Consider the following 25,157-nt stretch of genomic DNA (forward strand, 5'->3'; position numbering starts at 1 on the left):
ATGGCATCATCAAGTGGCTAAGATTGGGCAGTGCAAACTGGGCAGGAAAGTACCACCCAGGATTCGGCCAGGGTATGGGATCTGTCACCTGTACTCCAAAGAGGCATCTTTAGTGACTGGAAGAATACAGACATTTTGGTGCTGCATCATATTCCCAGGTCAGGACTCTTCTGGAAGAGGGATTTCTACCTGCACTTGATCCTGTCTGAAAGATGTCCCACCTGATCATCTGATTGTGTTCAGATCCTCCTAAGTTCAGCTAAGCTGGTAAAAGGCTGTAGCACTGCTAAAAATGCAGGTCTGTGTTGTCTGTATTGTCAAGGCGGGAATTAAAAGTTAGGTAACAGCAAAAGTGCATACTCTGGGTGAAATAAGAGATGATTAGAGTAATTAGATCCTACTCAGAAGACCATAAATTAATGGTGATTGTGATTCTTGAAACAACAGAACCATAAGGTGCATCTAACATTGATCTGTTTTATCACATTTCCTGCATTGTAATGCTCCTTTAATGTTAAGATGTACTTTTGTAGTAAAATCTAATTGAAAACACTGAGCAGGCAGAGCCCAAGGCCACAATCATGTTCCACATAATTACCTAAGGAGGAGGGTGTGCATTTCCGATGAAGGGATGCCACCAACCGTTAGTCAGGTATAAGTGGTGCAGTCGTTGTGTTCACGCTTATACGGTAATAGCCTTACAGGAATGTATAGGTGAAAGCTAAAAGATAATTAACAACCAATTTATTTTGTGAAATTTTCAATTATTGAAGCAGGTATCTCCATAATGGGGTAATAATGCTACATTTAAATTTGTATGTGGCTGTCTCATAACAGAGATGTATTCATTTAAGCAGAAATTACTTTGTTAGCAACCCTGCGGTAGTTCTGCAGTTACCGAGGGACTCTTTGAAGCCTGCAAGCATGCTGCTTTGATGTCTGATCTGGAAAGTGAAGGATCTCTTTGCTGTGATAATTCTAGCCTCTTCCTTTCCCTTCTGTGTTGAGCAGAGAGAAAAAAATCTGATTTGGATGTAAAAAAAAAATGAAAGGTCCATGCATTATAGAGGGGAAAATACCCCTACCCAGATCCAGAGAGGGTCACCCCTGTCCACTGTGCCACAGTGACCAGGATACAATGCAACAGGGCAGCCAGATTCCCTGCTGTGGTCTGTGGTCTTCCTCTCTGAACCACTTCAGCAGACCAGAAGTGTGTAACTGAAAATATTCTTCCCTTGAAGAGGAACTGCAGGTCTCTGAGAATGCATCATGGCAGGACATGCAACTGCAGGCACCACGTTGGGGGAAGGGGGAGGATGTTCTGGGCTAAAACCATAAATGAATAATTTTTCACTGGCATTCAGGGAAAAATGTTCTTCCGTGTCACTACTATAGCATAGAGCAGGCGAACTGCTGCACCAAGTAGGCAAAGTGGGGAGTCATTCAGCTCCTCCTCAGCCTTCTGCATTTCAGTTGTGCCCAGTTAACCGGGATTTATAAGGTATGAACGATCTCGGATTGCCTGAGACAGCAGAGTTGGGGGTGATTTTTGTGCCTTTTCACACCGCCTATTCTGAGTCCTAGAAGTGGCAGAGGTATTTGGCCCTAACTCTTTGGGCACAAATTCCCGTTGGGTGCACGCAAGCGCAGAACTTCAAAAAGTTGCCAAAGGAAGGTGTGGAAGAAGGGTATCTTTATCCTCTGTGATTTCTAGTGCAAACTTAACTGCCTCTGGCTAAAAAGCAATGTAATTCTTAAAGGAAAAAACATGTGGGTGTTTAATGCATAGTGTTGACATGTACTTTTTTGGTTCCTTATGGTTTTGGTTTTTTTTTTTGGAAAATGTAGAACTGCCAGGAGAATTTTACATCTGAAAAGCAATCTCTGCATAGGCCCCTGTCAGCGTTACCTAACAGTTTTTATCTGCAGCATAAACTGACAACACCTCAACATGAAATAATTGCAGTTCCATTGAGTCCAGAAGAGTAATTACCTTGTTGATGAAACTTTTCTTTTTGCTTGCATTTTGAAATCTCTGCAATGTCAAACTCTCTTGAACTGACAACGTAATTTCTCCAGCAGAGCTGTTGCATCGACCATGCAACTGCTGTTGGGTGTTAGTGGGGGATTTTTTCAAGCTTGCTGTATCTCTATGGCAGCAACAGTAAAATCTCAGTCTTGCAAAATCCTATTTCGTGAATAACACTTCTGAATAGTGTGAATAGTCACACGTGCCTCAGGATAGCTACATATATGAACAAGGGGTAACTGTATAATTATAAAATAGCTCTTCAAAGTTAGTTTGCAAGGAAGTAATCATAAAATTATCTCATTTGCTCAGAATAGGGAAGGGTAAATTTATTTGAATGTCTTTGCAGATAGTTTCAATTCATGATAATGTATTTTAATGGTTATTTTGAATTTCCTGAGTATGTGAGGCTTGAGATAAGTCCATTCCAAAGATGATGTGGTTTCCCAGAGGAATTGATATATTCCTGTAACCTTGATCCTCTTCTAGCATGCTTTTTTGGGGAGAGTCCTGTTTTGGGGATTCAGGTGGGATGCTTTGGGGCTGTACTGAAAGGTCATTCCCTGTGTTCACCTCTATTAAGAGTTTTACACAGGAAGTGATTGGAGGACACTGTGCTCTGCTGGGTCTGGGCAATGTATAGCAGAGTTCGATTTCTGCTGCAGAAAACCTTAGTTCCCATTAATGTTCCTTTGTTTAAGCAAGAGTTAATCATCTTTTCAGAAAAATCCTGTAGATCATGGCTAACATTGTAAGCCAAATGCTAAGAACTGAAGTAGCATTTTGTGAGAGCAGATCACAGCCAGTTTCTGAACCCCATGGGTATTGTAGAAACATAATAATGTTATTTTGAGTAAGAAATAATGGCTGCTGATTCTAAGCTCATCCAGGAACAAAAAGAAATCCATGAAGGGCTTATTCAATACAATGTGAGTTATGCAGATGTTTCTCAATTTTCTTGCTGAACTTGTATGCTGGAGTCAGGGTTTCATTTGATCAGGCATTTCAGCAGAAAGAATGGGTCCTTAAGCACTTTTGTCATTGTGTATGAATGGCTTGTGAAAGCAGTCTGTGGAAGGGCATGAAATCAAGTACCCTTGTCAGTCCGACACAGAAGGAGCATCCTTTATTACCCAAACTTGGGTCACACACTCAGAGCTAAATTTTTCTTCTGTTTTGTTTAGAATAAACAGAAACAAAATGAAGAGAGAAAACAAACCTGCTCAGAGAGAGTCAGTCACATGGAGTTTTGCCATTGATTTGGTCAAAGTGAGCTTGTTGCAGGATGGGCATCACTGAGCGGTGACTTCCTAAATGTAGTACAGTTATATATCACCTTGCACCAAACCAAGGAAGGAAGAGAAAATGTGCAACTTTGAAGCTAAACTCTGTGGCTGACCTACAAGAGTAAGGCTGAGATGACTTTTCTGCAAACTAAAAAAAAAAAAATCCAAAGTTTCAGGGCCTGGTAAAGAAATCTCCCCATTACAAACCAAAACCTCCATTGATAGAATCATAGAATAGTTAGGGTTGGAAAGGACCTTAAGATCATCTAGTTCCAATTCCCCTGCCATGGGCAGGGACACCTCACCCTAAACCATGTCACCCAAGGCTCTGTCCAACTTGGCCTTGGTCATGGAGATGGGTGCAGTTTGCTCTGAATAAGATCCCTAACATGAAATGTCAGGTCCTCTGTGCATACTAGTGAGCTAAATATAGCTGGATTTGCAGAGGAAGAAAACAGCTATTCTTGAAAGGGCATTTTCAGTCTAGCAAGGCGAATTCAATGCAAAGCAAGAAATAGGTTTCACTATACATAAGAGATGAACACAAAAATATTGACCTGAAGCATTTACTTGTTGTTTTAAATGGTTTAAGTAAGCATGTAATAATAATGAAAGTATCACAGTCAAAGGAATTGCCTTGTAGTTTGTCTTTGAGGCATAAGTTTAGCAGAAGTTCAAAAAGAAACAACAAATTCTCGTAGACTGCAGCAAAGATGTTTTGTCCCAAGTGTACCCCCTCAAAAGTGTGCATTTACTTCTGCATTTTGAAATAATGGCTTTTTAAAAATCCGTGTTCATATTCAGCAAAACCAATTCAGCCAAAGAGAAGCCAGCAAGGAACCTTCCTTACTATGCAGCAGAGCTGAAGGGCTCTTGCAGACCCAGTGTGCCACTCTGTAGGGTGTTAGTGCTGGGGAAGCACCACAGCCACCAGCAGGTCACAGCCACCAGCAGGTCATGGCCCATGGCCAACTCACCCTGCAGCAGCTGAGCTGCACCACCACCATTTAACCTGGTTGCAGAGGGTCCGAGGAGGCCCCCGCTCAACAGTGAGCATGACTGGAGTCCTCTCCAGTACCTGGTACACAGATGTCACCAGTTCCCACTCTGCCCTTACTTCCAGGCAGCTTTAGATATCAGTCATGTTGTTTGTACGGCACAAAGCAGCTGAGAACTACTGTCAGAGGATCAATACCTGAGGACCAATGAAAAGCCTCTGAAAGAGAAAGAGGTTATTCTGCAACTGCCAAAACAAAGATGCCTAAAAGCATATACAGGAAGAGCTGCTCTGGTGCGTTTGCAAGGATACAAATTGGAAGAGAAAAGGGAGCCTAAGGGAAGAGACCAGAGGTAGATGATGGTTTTACTGGTTTTACCTCCTGTTAAGGAAGGTTTCTCAAGGGAGAAGGGCTCTGCTTGACATGACAGAGCAAAGCTGCAGGAAGTGGGAAGTGCAGTAGCACAGTAGAGCTGGAGCTTCTCTGAAGCCTCAATCCGTCACACCACAGCAGAGGGTTTGTGGGTGTAGGAGCCAGAGCCACCCTGCAGAGTCTTACCAGGTGAGTGTGATGCACTGCCCAGATAGAGGAAAATAAAATAAGGAAGACTTTTTCCTTCTGCAGTTTGGTGGTCTGACATTGGTTCCGTCTTAAACGTTGTCTTCCGTATCACTAATGTGCCTGCCTCTGTTCTCTCAGCAGCAGAAAATGACCATCCATGCATTTTCTTTCCCAAGCCAACTAGCAGGGGTGGGAAAGAAGTAGGCAGCAAGTGGAAATGTACCCACAAAGCTCTGGTGGTGCCAAAGAGCATTTCACAAGACAAGCTGCCTTATCTGACAGATGTTTCCAGCCAAGTCTCTGTTGATGGGGTCAGTTACAGGGGAACCTTGTTGAGCCTCTTTAATTGTCAAGGCTTTCTGAAGGGTTTTTCAGGTTTAGCACTTTTCAGCTAATGATGTCAGGTGCTTCACCAAGTGATTGTTCAACCTGTTTTGGCATTTGGCCTTTAGATGTCTGAAGTATCTGTGGGGGAATGAGCTGAAACTGTATTTACAAAAGACAGGTAACCCGGCAATAACTTCTTATCTTACACTGCTAACTGCACATTAAACACCATCCATTCAGCCATTAACTGCCTCTACTAGAACAGGGAAATCTGAGGTGTAACCCTGCCTTGCCCCCGAGTCATATGGATTCACCGATTAATGGTCATGTGTTTCTAATAACTAAAGCATACTGTATATATTGCAAGTTGAATATCTCAAGATCTTCTTTGGACTTACCGTTAGAGACATTTATTTAAAAGAATGCAGAGGGAGTAGGAGGACAAAATATCTGATGAACAATATGCTATCATCTTCCTCTTGCTCCCTATGATTTACATTTTCAGCATCAGAGGAGCCTGTAATGTTTAATGGAGATAATTAGATATAATTTGAAGACAAGATATCTCTTTTTAGTAGTGGAACAGATCCTGCTAGCAGCTTAACTAGCAACAATAATTCACCAGTAAGTTGAAGAGTAAAATGCATTTAAAAGCTTAACACTAGATTGTGTTAGGTGATGCTAACAGAAAGGAATGAAAATCAATTAGTTTAGCCAAGGTGCTTACAGTTGGAGAGAAAGTCTTGTGAGAACTGATATTAGGTAGCAGTTAAGATTTATTCTGGTACCTTAATTGGAGGCCCAAGGAAATTTAAGCACAAAGATCAAGTGACTTGAGTGTCCAGAACTTCAAAGTCAATGTAGTTTTAGTGTATTTTATTGAGTGGAAGATGAAATCTATTAATGACTGAAGATAAGGGAAAAAAAAAAGGTCAGGGCCTTCAAATGTCCCTGTTGATAATTGCTCCATGTGCTGAGCACTGCTGGCTGCCTCGCAAGCATTGAGCAGAGGCCAGCGCCAGCACCGCATTCTGTCTAACTTGGACCTGAGCAAGGACCTGAGCAAGAACCTGCTTGGGAAAAAATAAACACATCTTCTGGATGTGTGCCCAGGCAGTGTCTGTGGAGCATGGGGAGTTGTTCAGTGCCCAGCGCTGTGTCACTGGCTCAAGAAGGTAGTGTATAAGACAACCTTTATTAAAGAAAACTTCCCCCATGGCATCAGGGCTGGCTTGATTTGATTGCAAACAACACACACAGAAATTCTTCCTTAGGATGCTTTTTCTCCCCTGAGGCCCAGGGCTTGCATGTGCTGACAGAAGGAATAGTTTTTCACAAATTCAGCTTTGTATTTACAAGCTTCCTTGTGGCTTCCTCGTGCAGAGATAAGGGAACTACTCGGTACTCAACATTTATTTCTTGGTGCATAATCAGGGATAGAAGACAGTAAATAAATCTGTGTTAAAGGCAGGTATGTTGTGCAGCTATGAAGACAGCAATAAACAGTTTGGGCTTTTTTTACCTGTCAAAAATATATTTAATAAGGTATAGGTGCAGAATTGGGTCTGTGCCCTAGAATAGGCATATTCATCTATGCCTAGTCTATGTAGTCATATATTCTAACTCGTGTCAGGTCATGGATTAGTTAAACGCTAGTGTGAGCTCATTTGGCTTAAAACTCAATTTTTCTCATCCTGTAATATTCCAGTTTGCTTTTTGTATAAGTACCCAAAACGAAGCTGCTGATAAGAAGCTCTAAATAATTCATGGTGATTTGTAATGTTATCTCCGAGGAATGTCATGTTGGAGTTAATTTCAGAGTTAACTGGTAACGTAGAACTGTGAGCTGTTGTAGGGTGTTACAGGATAGACTGTACCGGAAAATGGTTTGTGTATTGCAGCATCAAGCTTTAGATGGAGATTCAGTTTGTTCTGACAATAAAATAAACACAATGTTTGATAATTAAGAGAGGAAGTTCTTTCCCGATGCTCTGGATTAGTGTTGATATGCATGGATACCTCCTGACTGCAATTTGGCAGGTCCCAAAATGATAGACTTTTTGTAATTAAATCTCATTTAAATGAGCACCTAAATCATCTTGTATTCTGGGATTACCCATTCCCAATTTAGCATAACAATAAACGCCCATCTGCATGCCACAGAAACCCAAGGATTGCATAAAGCACAAGGCAAGCTCGCTCCAGGTTATGAATTATGATGGATTGAGCGGTTGCCATGGCAACAGTTTGTTCTAATTGTGATACATTAGTAGCAACAGGAATTGGATGGCTCAAGTCGTTTAGTTAATTAAATGCAAACTTGGACAGCTCTGAAGGAATAACAGAGAAAATTAACGCCTACTAGTGCACACCTATAAAACATCAACAGTTTGTATGTAAAAAAATCACAAAGCCTTTCTGTATTCTGGATGTGTTGCCCCAACCTTTCATGTTTTCCTGTGGGATGCAGTGTGCTTTACTTGGAAGGTGCAGTACACTTTGACCATTTGACCATTCTACAGATCTGGAGGAATGCAGTACTTTGAGAACATTGTACTATTGTAATAGAATGAAGGCAAAAATATTTTGTTCTCCCTATGTAATTGGCTGCCCCTGAGTAACTCTGCTGGCAAGATGGGTGCTCATGTCCTGAGGAACAGTGGGAACTTTCCTTCTTGTGGACTGTGGAAACAGATTATGTGAAGAAGCCTGTTTGCTTTTAGCTGCTTCCTGAGTACTGCACAGGGAACAGCCCAGGTCATGCTTTTCAGGCTGCTCACTGGAGCAGCTTTGTACTGTTGTGTGGTTCTCCATCTGTAGATGCTTTTGAGAAATTAGTCTCCGTCAAAGTAATGAGGTATACCCAGGAAACTCACAGAAAAAGAACATTTGAAAGTTTTTATTCCTTTTCTTTTTTTAATTTTTAACTTCTTTTTTCTTATAAGGAATTAGTGTTTCTTTATTTTGCAAGGGTTTAAATTCCTAATGATGGCTAGTCAGGAGCAAAGGTTTGCTGCCTTATCCTTATTTGAATCTAGCCATTCTTTTAAATAGCTTTAGCACACTCTGTTCCCCTTTACACTTTAGAAAATAAAATAACATTCATGCTAATAAATAAATCACAACCCAGTTAAAGTAACTGATTGGCCAGAATTGCGACTGATCTTTGTACCTGATGCAGCCTTTAGATCCCAAAACACATTCAATCTGCACGGTCACATACATGCTCCATGCAGCCCTGTGATAGAGTTAAATAGAAAGGGCACTTCCAGCCATAACAAGTTTGTTTCTAAGCAGCAAAAGCAATATGTAAATGCTGTTTTAAATAATAATTACATTATAATTTCAAAAGCCATTGAAAAGCTGGCTTGCTTTGTATATATAGTTGCTAGTGCTTTTTAATAACCAGTGTTCTGTTTTAAAGGTCTTTAAAGAGAAGCAAGATGTATAGGATTAGCCTTTTTCTTCCCCACTCCTCCACTGATGCCAGCTTGCACTTTGACTTCGCCTGAAGGTCTGCAAGCAGAATTATATCTTACTTTGTATGCAAATATATGGAATATATTCTCAATATCAGCCTGGGTCAAACTTCACTGGCATTGAAAGATTCCCATTGACTTTCCTAGGGTTTATAGAAGGGTTACAGTGACAGAAGAAACAAGCTGATCATAATCAGCATGGGAGCAGGCAGGGCTGGTGCCATAGTTCAGTTCTTAGGTGTGTTAGATGGGCAAGATATTTTCTCTGGGACTGGTTTGAGGCTTTGCACACCAGTTGCTCTTGTGTAAAGGAATGCTTGGTTGCTTGGACAATGAAAGAGCTAGATGGAGCCCTGCTTCTCTGTCAGCCAGGTGGAGTCTGCTCTGAGGTAAAAGGTAAAGTAGGGGCAGAGCAAGCATGTACATGAAATAGATGCTCCCAGAAATTAATATCCTGGAGCTGGTAGAATTAAGAGGGTACAAAGTAAATTCTCCAGAAACTGTTCCCAAACCTGGTGATGCAGGAGAAAAAACAATTCAGAGGTCTTGTGGCATGGCAGCATGTTACTTCAGTCTGATTTGGTACAATCTCATAGAAATCTCTGTGACAAATCAAAAAGGAGTATTCCCAATACATATGCTCAGAATTATGGAACTATTAAAGACACTGCATCCAGCTGTGGAGAAGAGTAAATCTTGTTCTTCTGGAAGGGCCAGAGGATTTTTTCTTTGCAGGAAGGATTATTTGGGGTGTTTTTTTTGTAAGTGTGGTGTGTCAGTAGATCAAGGAGGTTCAGTTGCTGGAGGGAGTGGATGCGAAGGGAATCTATTAACTGGACTGTCTCAGAAAAAGAGCAATTTTATTTCAGAGAATGCCTTCCAACTGGGTGAAAGTGACTGGGTATAAATAAAACATTCATACAGTTGGATCGGGGGAGACAAATGAAAGGTGAAAGGACAGAAAAAAATTTGAAGCTCTCTCTGTAAAATGAATCTTCTGCATGGAGCCCTGCTTTTCATTAGGAGCATAGCATGGGCTGAAATACCTTCTTTTTTTTTCCTTGTTAAGACTCTAAATTGACAGCTCAGGAAAACCTGGCCTCACAGAGCAGGATAAGCAGGGCACTGTGTGTGCACATTGTCCTTGTTCTTTCCAGCTCCATCTGAGCCCTATTCAAACCTGGAGGAACAACCTCACAGAGGGCTGCTCTGCAGTGCTGGCAGAGATGCGCCCCTTTTGTATGGGTCTTTTGGAATGTGACCTGTCTCATTTGCTTCTTTGTTGCAGTATGAGCTTACTAGGCTACTGCATGTGATTATAAAGGTGTATAAATGCTTATATTTATTTTGGATTAGAAATTAAATTTTGCAGGACCCGAGTAATTTAAATGAAAGTGCTGCTTGCCTTCATAATGAAAGGCTGACTGATTCGCTGTGTGGCAAGAGTAAAGGAAATGGCAAAATCCTAAATGGTTAACAGCATATAGTGGGGAGAAAACCATTAGGATATTTGTGTCTCTCATTTTAAGGCTATGAATAATTTTGGCTATATTTTTCAGCACTGTCAAGGCAAAGCAATGGTTCATATCAGCCACATTCAGAGATATTTCATTGCCATGACAACCTTGTGCAGATACATGAGCTGCTGTTGATTGTCAAGCCCATCATCAGTTGTGGCCTGCGTCTCGACAAAGGAGCCTACCTGCATAATACTTGCCATGTCATCCCATTTGCTCACACTGATAAAAGTGTAAAGAGCAAACCTGCTGACTAAAGGGAGTTTTAGAAGCTCTTGCTGTCTCTGTTCTTTCCATGTTGCTTTTCCTTAGAGGACCATTTACATTTTCAGAAGTTTTGTACTTTGTCTTTCTCATGCAGCTTCCAAAAGGCTCCATGTAGCTTCATGCAAAGGATGGAAGAGAAGTGTTTGATCCTTCTGGCACATGTATCCTGATATATTGCTGCAATGAGGTTGGAATATGTTTACCTTGGCAGGTCTGTTTTCATCCTAAACACACAAGATCCATGGGAAGGTGCATGCTGTGGTGCACCTGGAGCTTTTTAGTCCTTCTGTGCTTCTATGTCCCCAGCATGCAGCACCTCTGAAGGACCATGGCTTTCCAAAAGCCCACGTGCTGTCTGGAAGTCAGATGGCCTGTGAGGATGGGAGGTTAAGCTGTGTGCCCCAGAATACAAGATTTATAATCACTTTTTTGATGCTGCAAGTTGTGTATTTAAGTCAGCTGAAGAGAAGGTCAGTAGAAGTTTTGCTGAATAAATGCATACTCCAGTGCTGATAGAAAGTCTACTCCCAACTGAGATAATCTGATTCTAGATAAATGGAAAAGTCATTCAGTTGCTTTTCCACATTTGTTTCTGCTTTCAACATAGAGAAAGAAATGGTGCAAGATGATCTATGGAGGTAAATCAAGTTAGATATAGGGGAGAAACTGGGCATGTTGATGCTCTGATTGCTGTCTTCTCTGACTGTAGGTGGGAAAAAACACCATCTGTATTCTGATCACACATAAACAACAGTTAGTATGTTGCTCCTAAGGGCCATATTATTACAGAAGTGCTAAAATGGGCATATTTTATTTATATGCAGGTGTTGCTCTGCTGATATTGCATCTATGTATCCTTAGCCCAAGCCAGTGTTCTAAGGACAGAAACACTTCTGTTTCAGAGAAAAGAAACTTTTAAGAAGTGAAATGAGATTTAATTGCTAATTATTGTTCTGCAGCTTAAATTTTTAGGGTTTGAGGAATTACCTTGTGTTATTAGCATGCTTCAGCAGGATGTCGTGTAGCCTCAGGCAGCTGGTGCTTTGCACATCTGTACTTCTGTTTGTCAGAAGTCTTTGCACTTAGTGCATCAGGTAATAGGCAGTTTTGCGGTAAAACTTTCTCAGGCAATTTTCTCTGCATGTTTAAGATTTTTACTCTAGGAAAAGGCATTTCCAGGGTGGGAAGGCAGATGAACCTAACCGCTCCTTCAGGTTTTCCTGTCGTGAGTAATAAATGGCGGCACCTCGTTTGGTCTGGCAGAGACCTTCTAAGAACTTTTCATTTCTTAGACTGGTGATCAGGGAGGTTTACCTTGGCACTCTATTAGCACGAGTTTCAGCATCTAAAGTTGTTTTTAAAAAACAAGGTTTTCTTGAAGTATTTATTAACACCATGTATCCCTAATGACTGCAAATTAAAGCTCTAGAAAGCTAGGCAGCTTCTCTGAGTGAGTTTCTATAGATTTGTTTTATTATGCATGACCATTTGTGAGTGCCATAATATTTTTAGTTCCCCATCTACTTGCCCATCTCTGTTTACTTCTACACACATTAGCTTGCAGTTTGTTTGTCCTTTTATAATCAATACCTTTCACTGAATATTCACTCTTGCCTATTCCTCCATCTTACATAAATAGAATTGTCTTGAAATAGTTTGACCTGAGTTTATTTTCTATTCTAGAATGCATTAATAATTTGAGAAACACTGCAAGATAGCTTTGTCTCTTGCTTGATCAGCAACTATTTGGTAAGGAAAAATTCGAAGTGTGGTAAGGCTGCCTGGTCTTTAGAGTTATGAGCAATATTTGATTCTCAAATTTGGGGCCTCACAGTGTTCGTTCATACTGTGTTGGCTTCCCACCAGATGGCCAGCATTTGTATAATGCAGTGCTTTTTAAACACTTCCACAGATTTTCCCTTGACAACTAAGGATAGAAGATAATGATTTTGGTATTAATATATTGCCTGAAAAAGAGTCAGTTCATGACTGTACTTTCTCAAATCCCGAAATTCAGGGTGAGTGTTTAAGTGTGCACAGTTTTTAGCATCAGCCCATGTTTCCCCTTCCAGGGAGCCCTCCTGAGGTCTTCCCTCCACCAGGGAATATCCCTGCCGCAGAAGCGGTCCCCAGGCCTGTGCTGTGCATCAACACCAGCTAGAGACACAGCCATGGCAGTCAGAGGATCCTCACTTTCTTTTGCTCAAAATCTCAATCTGAGTATTGCAGGGTTTGGTTTTTTTCCCCCTTTACATTGCATTATTCAGTAGTTGAAGTGAGTAAAATTAAAGATTTCTAGACTAGTGATGCTTGGAATATAAGAAGGATAGCAAAATCTGTTTCATTTGAACTCGAATCTCTGGTCATGTATAAAATGAATAAAATGCAATAAGTGTGGCAAAATATGATTTACAGCAGCAGCTGAAGTCTGGCACTGAATACCCTAAAATGCCAAGACTGTATGTCAGTCAGTTTAGCAGTGCAGCAGTCAAGAATGAAATGAAGGCTTTCTTTTTCTTTTTCTTTTTTTTTTCTTTTTTTTTCAAAAGTGATAAATGAAGAATTTTTTCTAGCTCAAAAAAGCCGAATGTTCAGCCAGTGAGAGAGTGAAAAGCCATTATTTTAATAATAGAAGTTATAGATGTACATTACTTCTGTTACACCTTGTGTTTGTCTCTTAGTGATGTGTAACTTATTTTATAGCTATTATAACAAACATGCATGTCAAGCAAGAGATATTAGATAGTTCTGAGGATTGATAATAGGATTTCTTGAGCTGTTCACTTCTGTCTGTGCTCCAAATACAGCCAAACTCAGCTGTGACTGAAATATGTTATCACCTAGAGACCCTTCAGTGACCCCCGTGAAATGATTTTGTAGGTCTCAGGATGCCTTTATTGTGACGGACATCTGCGCTGGATTACAGCACATGCTTGAGATCCCTGTGGGAAAGCTTCATGTTTTCAGATTCTTATGTCCATCAGCCTATGCACATGTAATTAGCATAGGGAAAAAAAAGGAAGGAGAGATACATGCAGCTGTTTCCTGGCTATCCATCACCATTACCAGTGTTAACAGGCACAGGACCAGGAGGGCTCATCCTGGCTGTGATCTGGACATGGTTCACAGCCTCACCACTGTCTCTGGCTGCCCACCCCACCACCTTTGAATCTGCAGTAGGACACATATTTCTCATCACCATGCCGGAGACAGCAGCATTGCACAACAGTGCTGTATGTCTAGAAGCAAAAAACAGCAGCAGATGAATCCAAAAGGAGACGGCACTTCACCTTATTGCAGTGGTGGAGATGCATGGACTTTGCTTCAAACATTACTGTCCTTGCAAAAATGTGGCTTTGCTGGCACATCTCTGTGTGCCACCCATCCAAAAAAATTCAGAAATCCTTGTAAAGTCAGTTCCAGAGACTCACCAATTCGAAACAACTTTAATCATTTGTTGACTTAAGCCAGGGCCATCACTGTTCATTTCTTGGCTGAGCAATTCCCAAATGATCCTCAGTAGTTCAACAGGCATCATTATTGTCTCTGTAGCTGACGCAGAAAGTAAAGACAGCTCTTTTCCCCAGCAGATGTGGAATCTCTGCTGAATATGGTCTGTATAAACCATTTGACTTGTGGGATTCTCTTTGATACTGCTTTAATTTCTCTTTTAGCCATTTGATGCCCTTTGAAAGCAGCAACATGCTTTTCCATCGCTGCTCTGTCCAATTATTGGACTAATTTAATTTCCTTCTAGATAATCTGCTAGAGTTTCTCTACTGGGCTGAAGAGATGAAATTCCTTCTGCATCTGCATCACAACCCTCAGAGCAAGTGCTTTAACATTTGGTATTTTGAATTATACAAGTTACGGATCTAATCCATAAATATTTATTTTATCTGATATATGCAAATTTCTTGCATAAAGAAGTCCCTATTGTAAGGCAACAAGCTGTATAAAATACTTAGTTCAAATAGACAAAATACACTTTAAATACATCATTTACTTCATCTTTAGTCTGCGTCTTTGCCTGTGAAATACAAGCTGAAAAACTACACGTGTCGGATGCTCTTAAGACATGAAATTTTAAGTTGGCTTTTGCAGTGTGACGTTAGAAGGAACAACTTTACAGTGCAGGCAGAGGGAACTGGAAATTAGTCCTTTTACACCTGTTTACTTCTCTACTGTTTGCCACTCTGCAGGTGGTAATCTCTCAGAATATGACCTCAATTTTCCCTTTGGTATGCTAAGCCTCCTGCTGCTAGAAACATACTGAAACATAATTCATCACACCCGTTACCTGCATAACTCTGGTGTATGATGTTGTCATTGTGAAGCTAGCAACCACCAGCAGCAGCAAACGTGACAACGTTTGTAATCACATCTGAGGGTTTATCAGCATTATCACACCCTTGCTCTTTCTCCCTGTGTGATACCTGTGCATCACTAACTGTCACGTTTTACCGTACCATAAAGAGGGAATGAGATCCCATCTGGCATGTTTGTCACTTGGGGAATTTCACAACTCTGGGCATGTTCTTCTCTCAGGCCTCTGTATTTGGCAATATGACATAGAACAACTTTTCAGTACAACACAGGCTGTCTTCAGGTGGTCATAAGTATCAGATCTGTCATCAAAGCTTGATTTAGCATCATTAGTTTCTATGGGCAGAGGAGAACTCTTCTTTCTAAAGCAGCCGTGGTTACTCTGTGGGTCACCTTTGCTGTTCACAGCACTTGTGGCATCCTGTGAGCCCCGGCACAGGATGGTTTTGTGATCAGCTATTCATTATTACTTCTGCAGTTTACCTGAAACTCTGAATTTCTGTTTTGTAAGGATAAACAGAGATCTCATCTAGAAAAGCACAGAACAATCTGTGATATTTAGCCATTTTACTATTAGCAATGAAAAAAAAGCTTTCAAAGGCATGTGAACCTGTTGGAAAAAAAAGAATTGTTTTAATCTGCCCTGACAGAAAGTATAATTTGAAGGCAAAATGTTTCTCCTCACTTGTGTGAGAAGGTTTTCTTCTGGGTTTACCAAACTCTTCACTGGCCCACTGCTGGTGCACTGTGCTGGCAGTGGGGTGCCTGGCTGGGGGCTGGGGTTCTGCATCCCATCTTGTTACCTCAGAGCTGCCACCACAAGATGAATATTTTGGCTCCTGTTGGTGATATTCAGCATTGTGCTGATATGAGCACTTGCTTAGTGAGGGCCAGCAGAGAGCTGATGACCTCTTGAAAGAGTGAGATGTGATTGTTATTACTGGGTGTAAAAGGAAAGTAATTTGGGGAGCTACTTTCCAAATTTTAATCTTCTTTACTTTCGTATGTCTGAGGAAACTGTGATGTTACTCTGTGGGTACTTGCTATTCCCGTGGAACTGTTTCTGGTTTTCTGTTACACCAAATTATATTCACAAAGTTCACCTGATCTATTTCTTTATCTACCAGATGTAACACTGTGAGATTTTCCAGAGAATATAGTTGGCTTAACAGAAAAACTGTTTTCGCTGATGAAAGTCATCTCACCTCAGGTCTGCTGCAACCACCTAGGGAGATGATTCTTGTCAGACACACAAAAAATAAACATGGCTTTTAGCTTAAAAATCAGATGGGGGGGGGGGGGGGGGGGAATAAATAAGAAAGTGTCATGGGTCTGCCTGTGTGCCCCAAAAGTTATGTGTCCCACATGGCATGTGCACCCCTGTCCACCGAGCCTGGCCACTGCACTGGGATCAACTGAGATAGGTGTGTTCACGAGCAGCATGTTTGATGAGCTGCCCTGGTGCTGTCAGCCTGCAAAACAACCAGCCATTAAAGGGAAATTTTCTGAAACTAAAATCCCATCATTTCCTTCAGTGTCACCTTTCGTATAATTACTAAGCACAGAATTTATAATTAAATGGTACGACTGATTCTGTGACATTCCCATAGATGTTTCACAAAGGCTATTTGCGTGCCTTGCTATTTTGTGCAGTAATAACTGCAATCAGCATAACTACTATGATTTGTTTATCAAACGTCCCTTAGGTAGCATCCGTTGTCATTTGTTAAACCCGGTAAGCATCACAATTTACATATCGTTGCCTGTCTCCTGGTGCTGTTGAGTTGTGTTTCTGAAGCACTGCCGATGCTCACCTCTGCACAGCTGTGAAGAGTGCACATCGAACAGAGCAACAGCAGATGATTGATAGGCAAAAATCTATAAAAGCCTTACAAAGTAAGTAGGCATTTTATCTTCACCACAAGGATCAAGGGGTATACTGATTGAGCAGCAGAATTAACAGGTTGAAAAGCGTGGAGAAAAGAGCACATTAAATAATCATCCATGAATGAAGAGAGTTCTGAGAAACAAACACATGTGATCGTTTATTTAATGGCTGTATCATAGTGCCCGTGTACCAGAAGACCAAGTTAAAGTAACACGGGGAACCCCAGTTTGACACTGCAGCATTTGACTGCTTGACACTGCAACCTTTAGTGTTTATTGGAAGTATACAGTGTGTGTTTTGGCATGTGCATGTATTTTTTGCCTATAAAATATTCAAATGCTGTAAATATATGATGAATTACGAGTACAGCGTGGATTGTGTTAATGCCATTATGAGCAGTAGTTTAGAACAGTGGGTAGTTGGTGTAGTCGCTATCTTTCATCTATTAAGTGGCCACCTGCAACTGGAAATCTCTCTTTTGGATCATTTGCCAGACGTTTGCCCCTTGTGTTCAAAATACTGGAGCCTGGTGTCCACAGATCTGGGTTGTTTGTTTTTTTTGTGCTATGTGTGTGTTTTTGTTTTGTTTTGTTTTGCTTTCGCAAAAATAGTGTTAGCTTAAAAGAAAGGGAAACTGCCCTCCCTAACGCTGCTGGAACCTAATCTAGGAAAAGTTTTGTTTTTTCTTGAAACTGCTCTATTTTCCAAAGGGCACTGCTAAATGACAGCTTGAGCAGATTATGATGCTTAAAAGGATAGGGATAGAGGCAGGGGTCCTGGAAATTGTTGGTAGATAAGCTTCAGGGCAGTGTAGTATTATCTGCAGTTGAACTGGTACCATCCAAGTGAAGAAAGCAAGTGTATGTCTGTACCGGCAGGAGCTGGCGGCAGGAGCCTGGGATGTTCATGGGCTGCTGGAAAGCCCCAGTGGGGCATGAAAAGAGGATTGCTGAGCCAGATCGGTAAAGTGAGCTGACAGAACTGCTTCACACATAGTGTTTTGTATTTCTCAGACAACAGAAGTGCACAGTCCTTGTGGAAAGACTGCATAAAGTTGCCTGAAACTTCCATAAATCAAGCTGTCTACGGAAATGAGAACGGTGCTTACTTTTGCAGCTGGGTTGGTTTGGAGGTTTTTTTTTCAGCTGAGGGTATGCTGCCAAAAAGGAGGGGGTCAAACTGGAGGACTGTCACCCCCCAGGTACCTGTGCAGGGCTGTGGCCGCAGCCTGTCCCAGGTGCCACACAGAGTCTTAGTCAGTGAGGCAGGAAGCATCAGCAGAAGGATATAACCATCTGCTGACTCTTCAGTCTCTCTTGAATTAGTGTAGTTTTAAGGGTGATTTGGGACTGGAGATGTTTTTTACAGTGACATCTGCCCGGGGTCCTGGCTGTAGGCCACCATAATAGCTGGTGTTGGCCTATGAGAAATGCTATGTAGCCACTTGCAGCAGCTTGGGTAACAAAAGGCCTTTGCTGGAGGTAGAAGAACAGTGGTGCTTCCTAAGCAAAGCCCTTTTAAAGCCAAAGTGCAAGAAGCACAGGTTTCACTGGAAAACAGATATATTCCTTTTTTTATTTGCCTTTACAATAATATGGTAACCTCAGTGGGTAGGGCTATTAGACATTAAAATGTCCAAGAACACATTTATATTCAAGTCTTTTTGCTTTACATGTTTTTGCATGCATATAAAGCACAAGAAGCTAATTTTAATTTTTATTAGAAAAATGTTTCTCATTCTTATATTTCAACAACATAATGTAGAAAATGAAACAAAATCTTCAGATGTCCTGGAAGGGTCTTCTGGGAGATTTATGAACTGCTTATTTCATGCGTAAGAACATTTGTTTTAATTCCCATATAAAAGTGAGATAAATTGGTTTGCAATAACACAAGTCCAAAAATATCTCAAGTTACCACTTTATTTCCATATTACAAAATAACACAATTCACTGCATAATTAGAAAGCTGAATTAGATAAAAAGAGCAGTTGCTCCTGATTAGACTGTGAATGCAAAGCATTAGCCTACAGAAAGTATTTCTGACTCCTAAAGGTACTTTTCTAAGCTCTGCAGCTATAAGTTCAGTTATTATAGCCCAGCAGCTGGAAATCTATCCACCGGGTTAGCAAAGACCAAAAAGCCTGATCCTGCAGTGCTTTACTTCTGAGAGTAATCCTAGCTCATGAAAATCATCCATTGATATAATTTGTTCTTAAAAAATAGCTGGTTATTATATGTGTGTATTTTTCAGTCTAATTTTCTCTTAAGGTTTTGAAGGTAATTTTTGTCATTTGCATGAATAAAGCAAGAATCTGGAAAATGTAGAAATCTAAAATTCAAATGGAAATCATTTATGTAAAATGAATGATAAAATCTAGGTGCTTTTGCATGTGAATTATATCCTTAGGATTGAGTTTTCTCCAGTGCACTGCTTCAAAGTCTGACGCATTTGTAACAGCAGTGTGTTAAGTTAAAATTTGCCAAAATTCAGAGTCTGCTTGAGAGAGAGGAGGAAAGCAGTTTGAGGATGACCATCCAGAATGGCTTTGTCCTTATGTCACAGCAAATGTGGCTTCCAGCCCTCCAGGGGAGACCAATATAGTATTGTTTTCAGAAAGCTTTGATTTCCACTGGCATTAGCTACCTCAATCCCAGTTCTCATTCATGTCAAGTTCAAGCATCTCTCACTAAATCTACATCTTAATTTCTTAGTTTGATCTTGAGTTTGGAATTCAGGTTCACCAGGCTGCTGTAAAAGACATGCACGAATTATTAGACTCCCACTGTCGGTTAAATCTTATCCTTTGTATTTTAAGTCACCCATTTGCATTCATGTCAAATGCTTTCAGAGAGTTTATCAGGAGAAGTGAAATAAGAAATGGAATAGTTTCATGTAAACTGCATTTTTATGTTTGACTGGTAAAACCACAAAGCAGAGATAAAATACATAAAACTAAGGCTCTGCATAATAAGCATATCTGTTAGTTTTCCTTATCTTTATAAAGCTCCCAGTTGTCATGAGAAGCATTGTGTGTCACTCATCTTGCCTTGTTCTACAGAAACTCTTTTCTCCCTTTCCTTTTATCTCCTGTTGGCATTTGCAAGGTAGGAAACTTGGCTGGCATGGTGCTGCAAAGGCCCTGTTGACTAAATCATCATGTAACCTTCAACCCCTTAATAGCAGCAGGAAATAAAAATAAGGCCTCTGTGTACCCCTTCAAAAATGTTACTGGCGCTCTGGTGGTTGCAGCTTTTGCAGTCACAGCAGCCCAGGATTAAGGGGAAGATGATGGCTTGAACCATCCCAGGGTAAGTGACATCGAAGTATGGCCAGATTCCCCTGGGAATAGCCCACGGAAAACCACACGGGGAAGCTGCTGACCGTAGCATGTGGCTGAAGAGGTGCTTGAGCACTGGTGCAGAAATCTTCCCCCTGCTCTTCAGAAACCTGTGCCCACCCTCCTGAAACACCCATGTTAGGAGCTGGGGCTCAGAGGACAGCAAATGGTTCCAGTGGTAGGGGTTTCCTGGTAGCTGACGGTACCTGCAAACCCACAAGCTCATCACATGTAGTTATCTGGCTCTGGCACAAGAGGATGTGGCCTCTGTGCAGGTTGTGTCCCTTGTTTCAGAGTTGTTCTGCAAACAGGATCCTCCTCTTGGTGTCTACCGTTTTCTCTTGCTCTTATCTTCTATTTCTGAAAAGAAGTGCTAGTATTGCATATTCAACTTATCAGCTGTTAAAAAAATTCAGAAACTGCCACGCATAGGTAACAAATACTTCTATGAGAAGCCATTTGAAGACTTGTTGTTACACAGTGCTTTTAAAAGTGTCTTACTCAAAATGCATCTTTCCTTCTGCTTTTCTAGGACCTTTAGTTGCTATCACACACAGTGTGTCTGTGACATGTCTAAGAGTGTGGTGATATAAAGTTAGTTTGCTTAACTGACAAGTTCATCAAAATTGCTATGGAGAGCTGCTGCTTTCCCTGCAGAAGAAGCAGTTGGATTTGGGTGGAGAAGATCTGTAACCAAACATGAATATACTACTTCTATCTGTGGAACATAAGTGACTGATTACATGTGTCATGCTGGCAATGCTATGCCATTAGCTTTTATGTTTTTCCCTTGTGGTCCAAATTCCTGCTTTCTCTAGAAAGGGTCTTTATAGTCTCTAGGAAAATGAACCAAAAGTTAGTCGGAAAACGTCACTTTGCATTTTCCACCATATGGCTACTTGAACACACTTACTGCCACTTCAGGTCGTCTGAGACAACTACTCCACAAAACACCCCTTTGAAGTACTGATACATCTTCTGTATTTCTGATGCAGCTCTTTACTGACATAGATCTCTTATAACTTTGCAGAAATGTAAATCCCATTCAGGAATACTGCTTAGTAGCAGTGCTTGTCAGGTTTAGTTACGTATCTTATATATAGAAACAGAGATAATTCTCTGCTGCATCCTTTTCAGACTAAACCAGGACTGCAGGTGTTCTTTAAACAGCCTTTCTTCCCAAGTATTAGCAAGTGTGTGTGGTCTGAATACAGAGCTGGGAGCCAGATGGGCCTGGGTGTAACATCATTTGTCAAGTATGCAGTCCACAGCATCTCACTGGCTTTTAGAGGTGTTGGTACCTGCAGCTTCTACAACAATTGCAAGAGCTTTTAATAAAATAATAATTACCTAACTTAGCAAAGATAAAAGCTGGTAGTAAGTTGCAAACACTTTAAAGTTAAGGAAGGTATCTTTCTGTTTAGCAATCAGACCTTAAATGTTATGTTTTATATATTTCACTTCTGGCTATTGAATTTATTTAATAAATATTGAAGTCTGTTTTATTTATGTCAGTGCAATGCATTTGACCCCAACTGAGTTACAGCTGATTTATGTGAACATAAATGAAAGGAAGATGAGCTCCAAGGAAGGAAAAGGCTTGTGAACTGTCTTCTCTTTTAAATGTTCCAGAAGATAAATAGCCATAGTGCTTATATACATGGAAATAAAAGTAAATCGTATATATCTTTATATAGTACTTTATTATAGTGTGTGTGTATGTGTATCTACATATATGTGTGTGTATGTGTATATATACATATACACGTATCTATGTGTATATGTGAATATATATATTCAAGGCCAAGTTGGATGGGGTTTTGAACATCCTGATCTAGTGGAAGATGTCCCTGCCCATGACAAGGGGGTTGGAGCTCATTTAAGCTCCCTTCCAACACAAACTATTCAATTATTCTATATCTGTAGTTTAACAACATTCAACTGCACAGTATATGGTGAAGAATAACCAGCCAGGTAGTAACTCCTCAGCAAAGAGCAGCAGGCAACAACACTGCCTGCCTGTGAAAAAATAAACATCATGTTTCATAGCAATGCTGTAAGATAAATTCAGAAAATAATCCTCCAGCAAGGCCTTCAGTAGAGCAGCACACTTGCCTTAGAGCATCGCATCTCACTGATGCAGTGCCTCAACAGTAGTATTCAGGTTAGGGAGAGAAAGACGCCTGAGATCTTCCCAGTGACTGAAGTTGGGAGAAATTACCCCATTATCTGTCAAAGACAAAGGGGCAACCTGGTACCATGCTGATCTTTAGAAGTTCTGCAAAAGACAAAAAATATAAAAGAAGGTGACAGAAGGCAAGGTGGCCACCACTGTCCGTGCCACCTGGAGAGAACACTTGGTCAGGCACAAACTGAACATTTCAGAGTCCTGAGTGCTCTGCAAGGGTTTGGTTAGGAGGCTGTGAAACCTCTACCAGAGGGTGAGTTTAGGATGTGGGTAGAAAGGGTGAACTGTCGCAAGTAGTTCTGGTGTGAATGGCTGCTTCTTGAGCAGGCACTTAAATGAGGTGACCCCTTGGCCTCTTCCCAGACTCAAATGGTGTAACCTGTTGTCCTGGGTTCAGCAGTAGCAGTCGTTTTTCTCCTTCTTAGTAGCTGGTACACTTTTGGCCTGGGAAGAGTGCTGATAGCACCGATGTTTTTAGTTAATGCTCAAATGTTTAGTCTGACCAAGCACTTTCTGAGCCTCACGCTCTGCCAGGGAGGAGGGGAAGCCAGGAGGAAGCAGAGACAGGACACCTGACCCAAACTGACCAAAGAGGTATTCCATACCACAGCACATCATGCCCAGGATGTAACTGAGAGTTACCTGAAAGGGGTGGGGCATGGCAGGGTGGGTCTTGGTATTGGTTGGTGCTCGGTTGGGCAAGTTATCGGTCGGTGGGTGCTGAGGTGTTGTATTCTCTTCCCTTGTTATTTCCTTTATCATTATTATTATTGGTGGTAGCAGCAGTGGTTTGTGTTATACCTTAGTTACTGAACTGCTCTTATCTCAACCCGTGGGAGTTGCATTCTTTTGATTCTCCTCCCCATCCGTCCCGGAGCAGCGGAAGGGCAAGAAAGGCAGGGTGAGAGAGACTGCATCATTTACAGCTGAGCTTAAACCACGAGACTTGTCCTGGTGTCTTTTCACCAGGTGAGATGGGCTATGTCCCAGGGTCTTTGGAAACGTTTCTGACAACATCAGTGCCATTTCCTTCTGGTAATGAGTAAATAGAAACTGTGAAAGCACTTTAGTTTCTGCTTCTCTGCATCTGTATGGAGACACACCCATACACAGCATGCTTTTCATCTTTTCTGTAAGGCATTTTATTGCTTCCAGTAGTGGCCTTAATCATTATAATAGCAACTGTTTTGTGGATATAACTAGCAAGTCTGGAGGCATTCATATTTTTCTAAATATGGGAATTTGGAAGTACCTGGGCAGAGTCAGCATTTTACTCTGCCATTATATTTATTCATGGAGTTTTTAGTCAGAAATTCAGACTGATTAGCACTGCATAGGTGGAGAAAAGGAAATAGTGTTCTGAAGAAATCACCCTCAATATGTAATAATTTTCCCATCTATGTGTATTTGCTGTATATTTAATTTTTGAAGGGGTTCCGCAGAGACACTGCTCCCTCTTTGGCTCCCTCGCACCTGTACTGTGCTGTCTCTGTGTCTTTTAACTGTGCCTAATCCTCTTCACTCACAAGAACTGTTCTAGTTTGTGTCCTATAAAAAGATAATAATAAGAAGAAAAAAGAAAAGGCTTTTCTATCACTGTATATTTCCATATGTTTTTGGATCCTTGTGCTATCTTTGGATACTGATCTCATGGCAGTACCTGTTCTCTGACTTGCACATGTACTGTATTTTCATAATAAGCGTAGCTGAATGTCAAGAGCACATAAATCATTGTGTATTCTCTGTAAAATTATTTCAATGAATTGTAGAGAATTAAAACATAGAAAATAACAAAAAAAACCCAACTTTTTCATATTTTTAAAAAAGTAATTTTTTTTACTAATATGTGGTATTATAGTCCCTCTTCTATAACTTCCAGTAGACCTAAATTTAAAATTTATACCAGTGCTATTTCAATCCAGATCTGATCTTCACTTTTTAAATAAACAGAGGCTATACCATAAGCATGCAGTAAAAATCTTGTTGTTAACGGCAATGAATGTTTCTGTCATTGAGCCTTAAAGAGACTGTTCATAGATCAGGTAGCTAATGTGTGTTACATCTTTGGTTGCAAACTCATTAAAATTGGCTTTTAAAAGGTGAGCTAACATTTGAAATACTACAGTCTTCTTCCCAGTCATCTTATTTGTAATAGTGTCTCATGTGTTGTGTCTCCTAGCTCTACATACAAACTACCACACTTACAATATCCATGAACTTAAGTGCTTCAGTGGCCCTGGGGATGCTTTACATGCCGAAGGTGTACATCATCATCTTCCACCCTGAGCTAAACGTCCAGAAACGGAAGCGCAGCTTCAAGGCTGTGGTCACAGCAGCAACCATGTCATCACGGCTCTCACACAAACCCAGCGACAGGCCCAACGGTGAAGCCAAAACAGAACTGTGTGAGAACGTAGACCCAAACAGTAAGTACTGCTGATCTTCTGTTTGCTAGCTGGCTGGGGGATTTGGAGGCATGGACCAATATCTGAGGTTTAGGGGGTTTGTGTTATTTGGTCTTCTCGGAGATTTTTGATCTCACACACATTTTTTTTTTCCTTCTTTAATTCACTTTTTTCAAGTTGTGTCAGTTGGCAGCAACTCCTCATAAAATTTTTAGTAGCTGTGAGTAAATCCTCCTCCTTTCTCTCCTCTGTGAGGGAGAGGTCAGCAGCATCCTTGAGTACCGGACCCTTAGGCTTGCGTCAAAACCAAACCTTCCTAACCCTGAAGGTACAGTTTGCAGGACGGATGGAGGGACAAGTACCAAACTCATTGATAACTCTGCTAACCTGAGTTATAATTTTCATTCTTGCAAAATTCCTTTGCAAAAATCTCACAATCCTTGAAGATTCCCATTTAAGGATTTCATCCGGCCCTAATGCAAATCTTGCCACTGATTTAAAAGGAAACTAGATCGAAAAGACACTTCCAGTTTCCTTAATGTGCAT

At 40.9% G+C, this 25,157-nt stretch overlaps 1 protein-coding gene across 9 annotated transcripts in view; it reads left to right on the forward strand.

Annotated features, from left to right (window-relative positions):
• GRM7 (glutamate metabotropic receptor 7) overlaps window positions 1–25,157 on the forward strand; it is a 298,007-nt gene that overhangs the window by 239,097 nt on the left and 33,753 nt on the right. For 5 of the 9 annotated variants that reach the window (XM_057422886.1, XM_057422879.1, XM_057422880.1 and 2 more), the window contains one exon: window positions 24,386–24,632. The exons of 3 other annotated variants lie outside the window; for them this stretch is intronic. In XM_057422886.1, coding sequence (XP_057278869.1) covers window positions 24,386–24,632 — 247 coding nt within the window. Of the gene's footprint in view, window positions 1–24,361; window positions 24,633–25,157 lie in introns of those variants that run through there. One more of the 9 variants, XM_057422885.1, reaches the window with a different exon arrangement.

The sequence above is a fragment of the Pezoporus wallicus genome, unplaced genomic scaffold (genome assembly GCF_028554395.1).
Source record: "Pezoporus wallicus isolate ANWC-B61680 ecotype Strahan unplaced genomic scaffold, APGP_CSIRO_Pwel_v1 contig_7073, whole genome shotgun sequence".
Lineage (NCBI taxonomy): Eukaryota > Metazoa > Chordata > Aves > Psittaciformes > Psittacidae > Pezoporus > Pezoporus wallicus.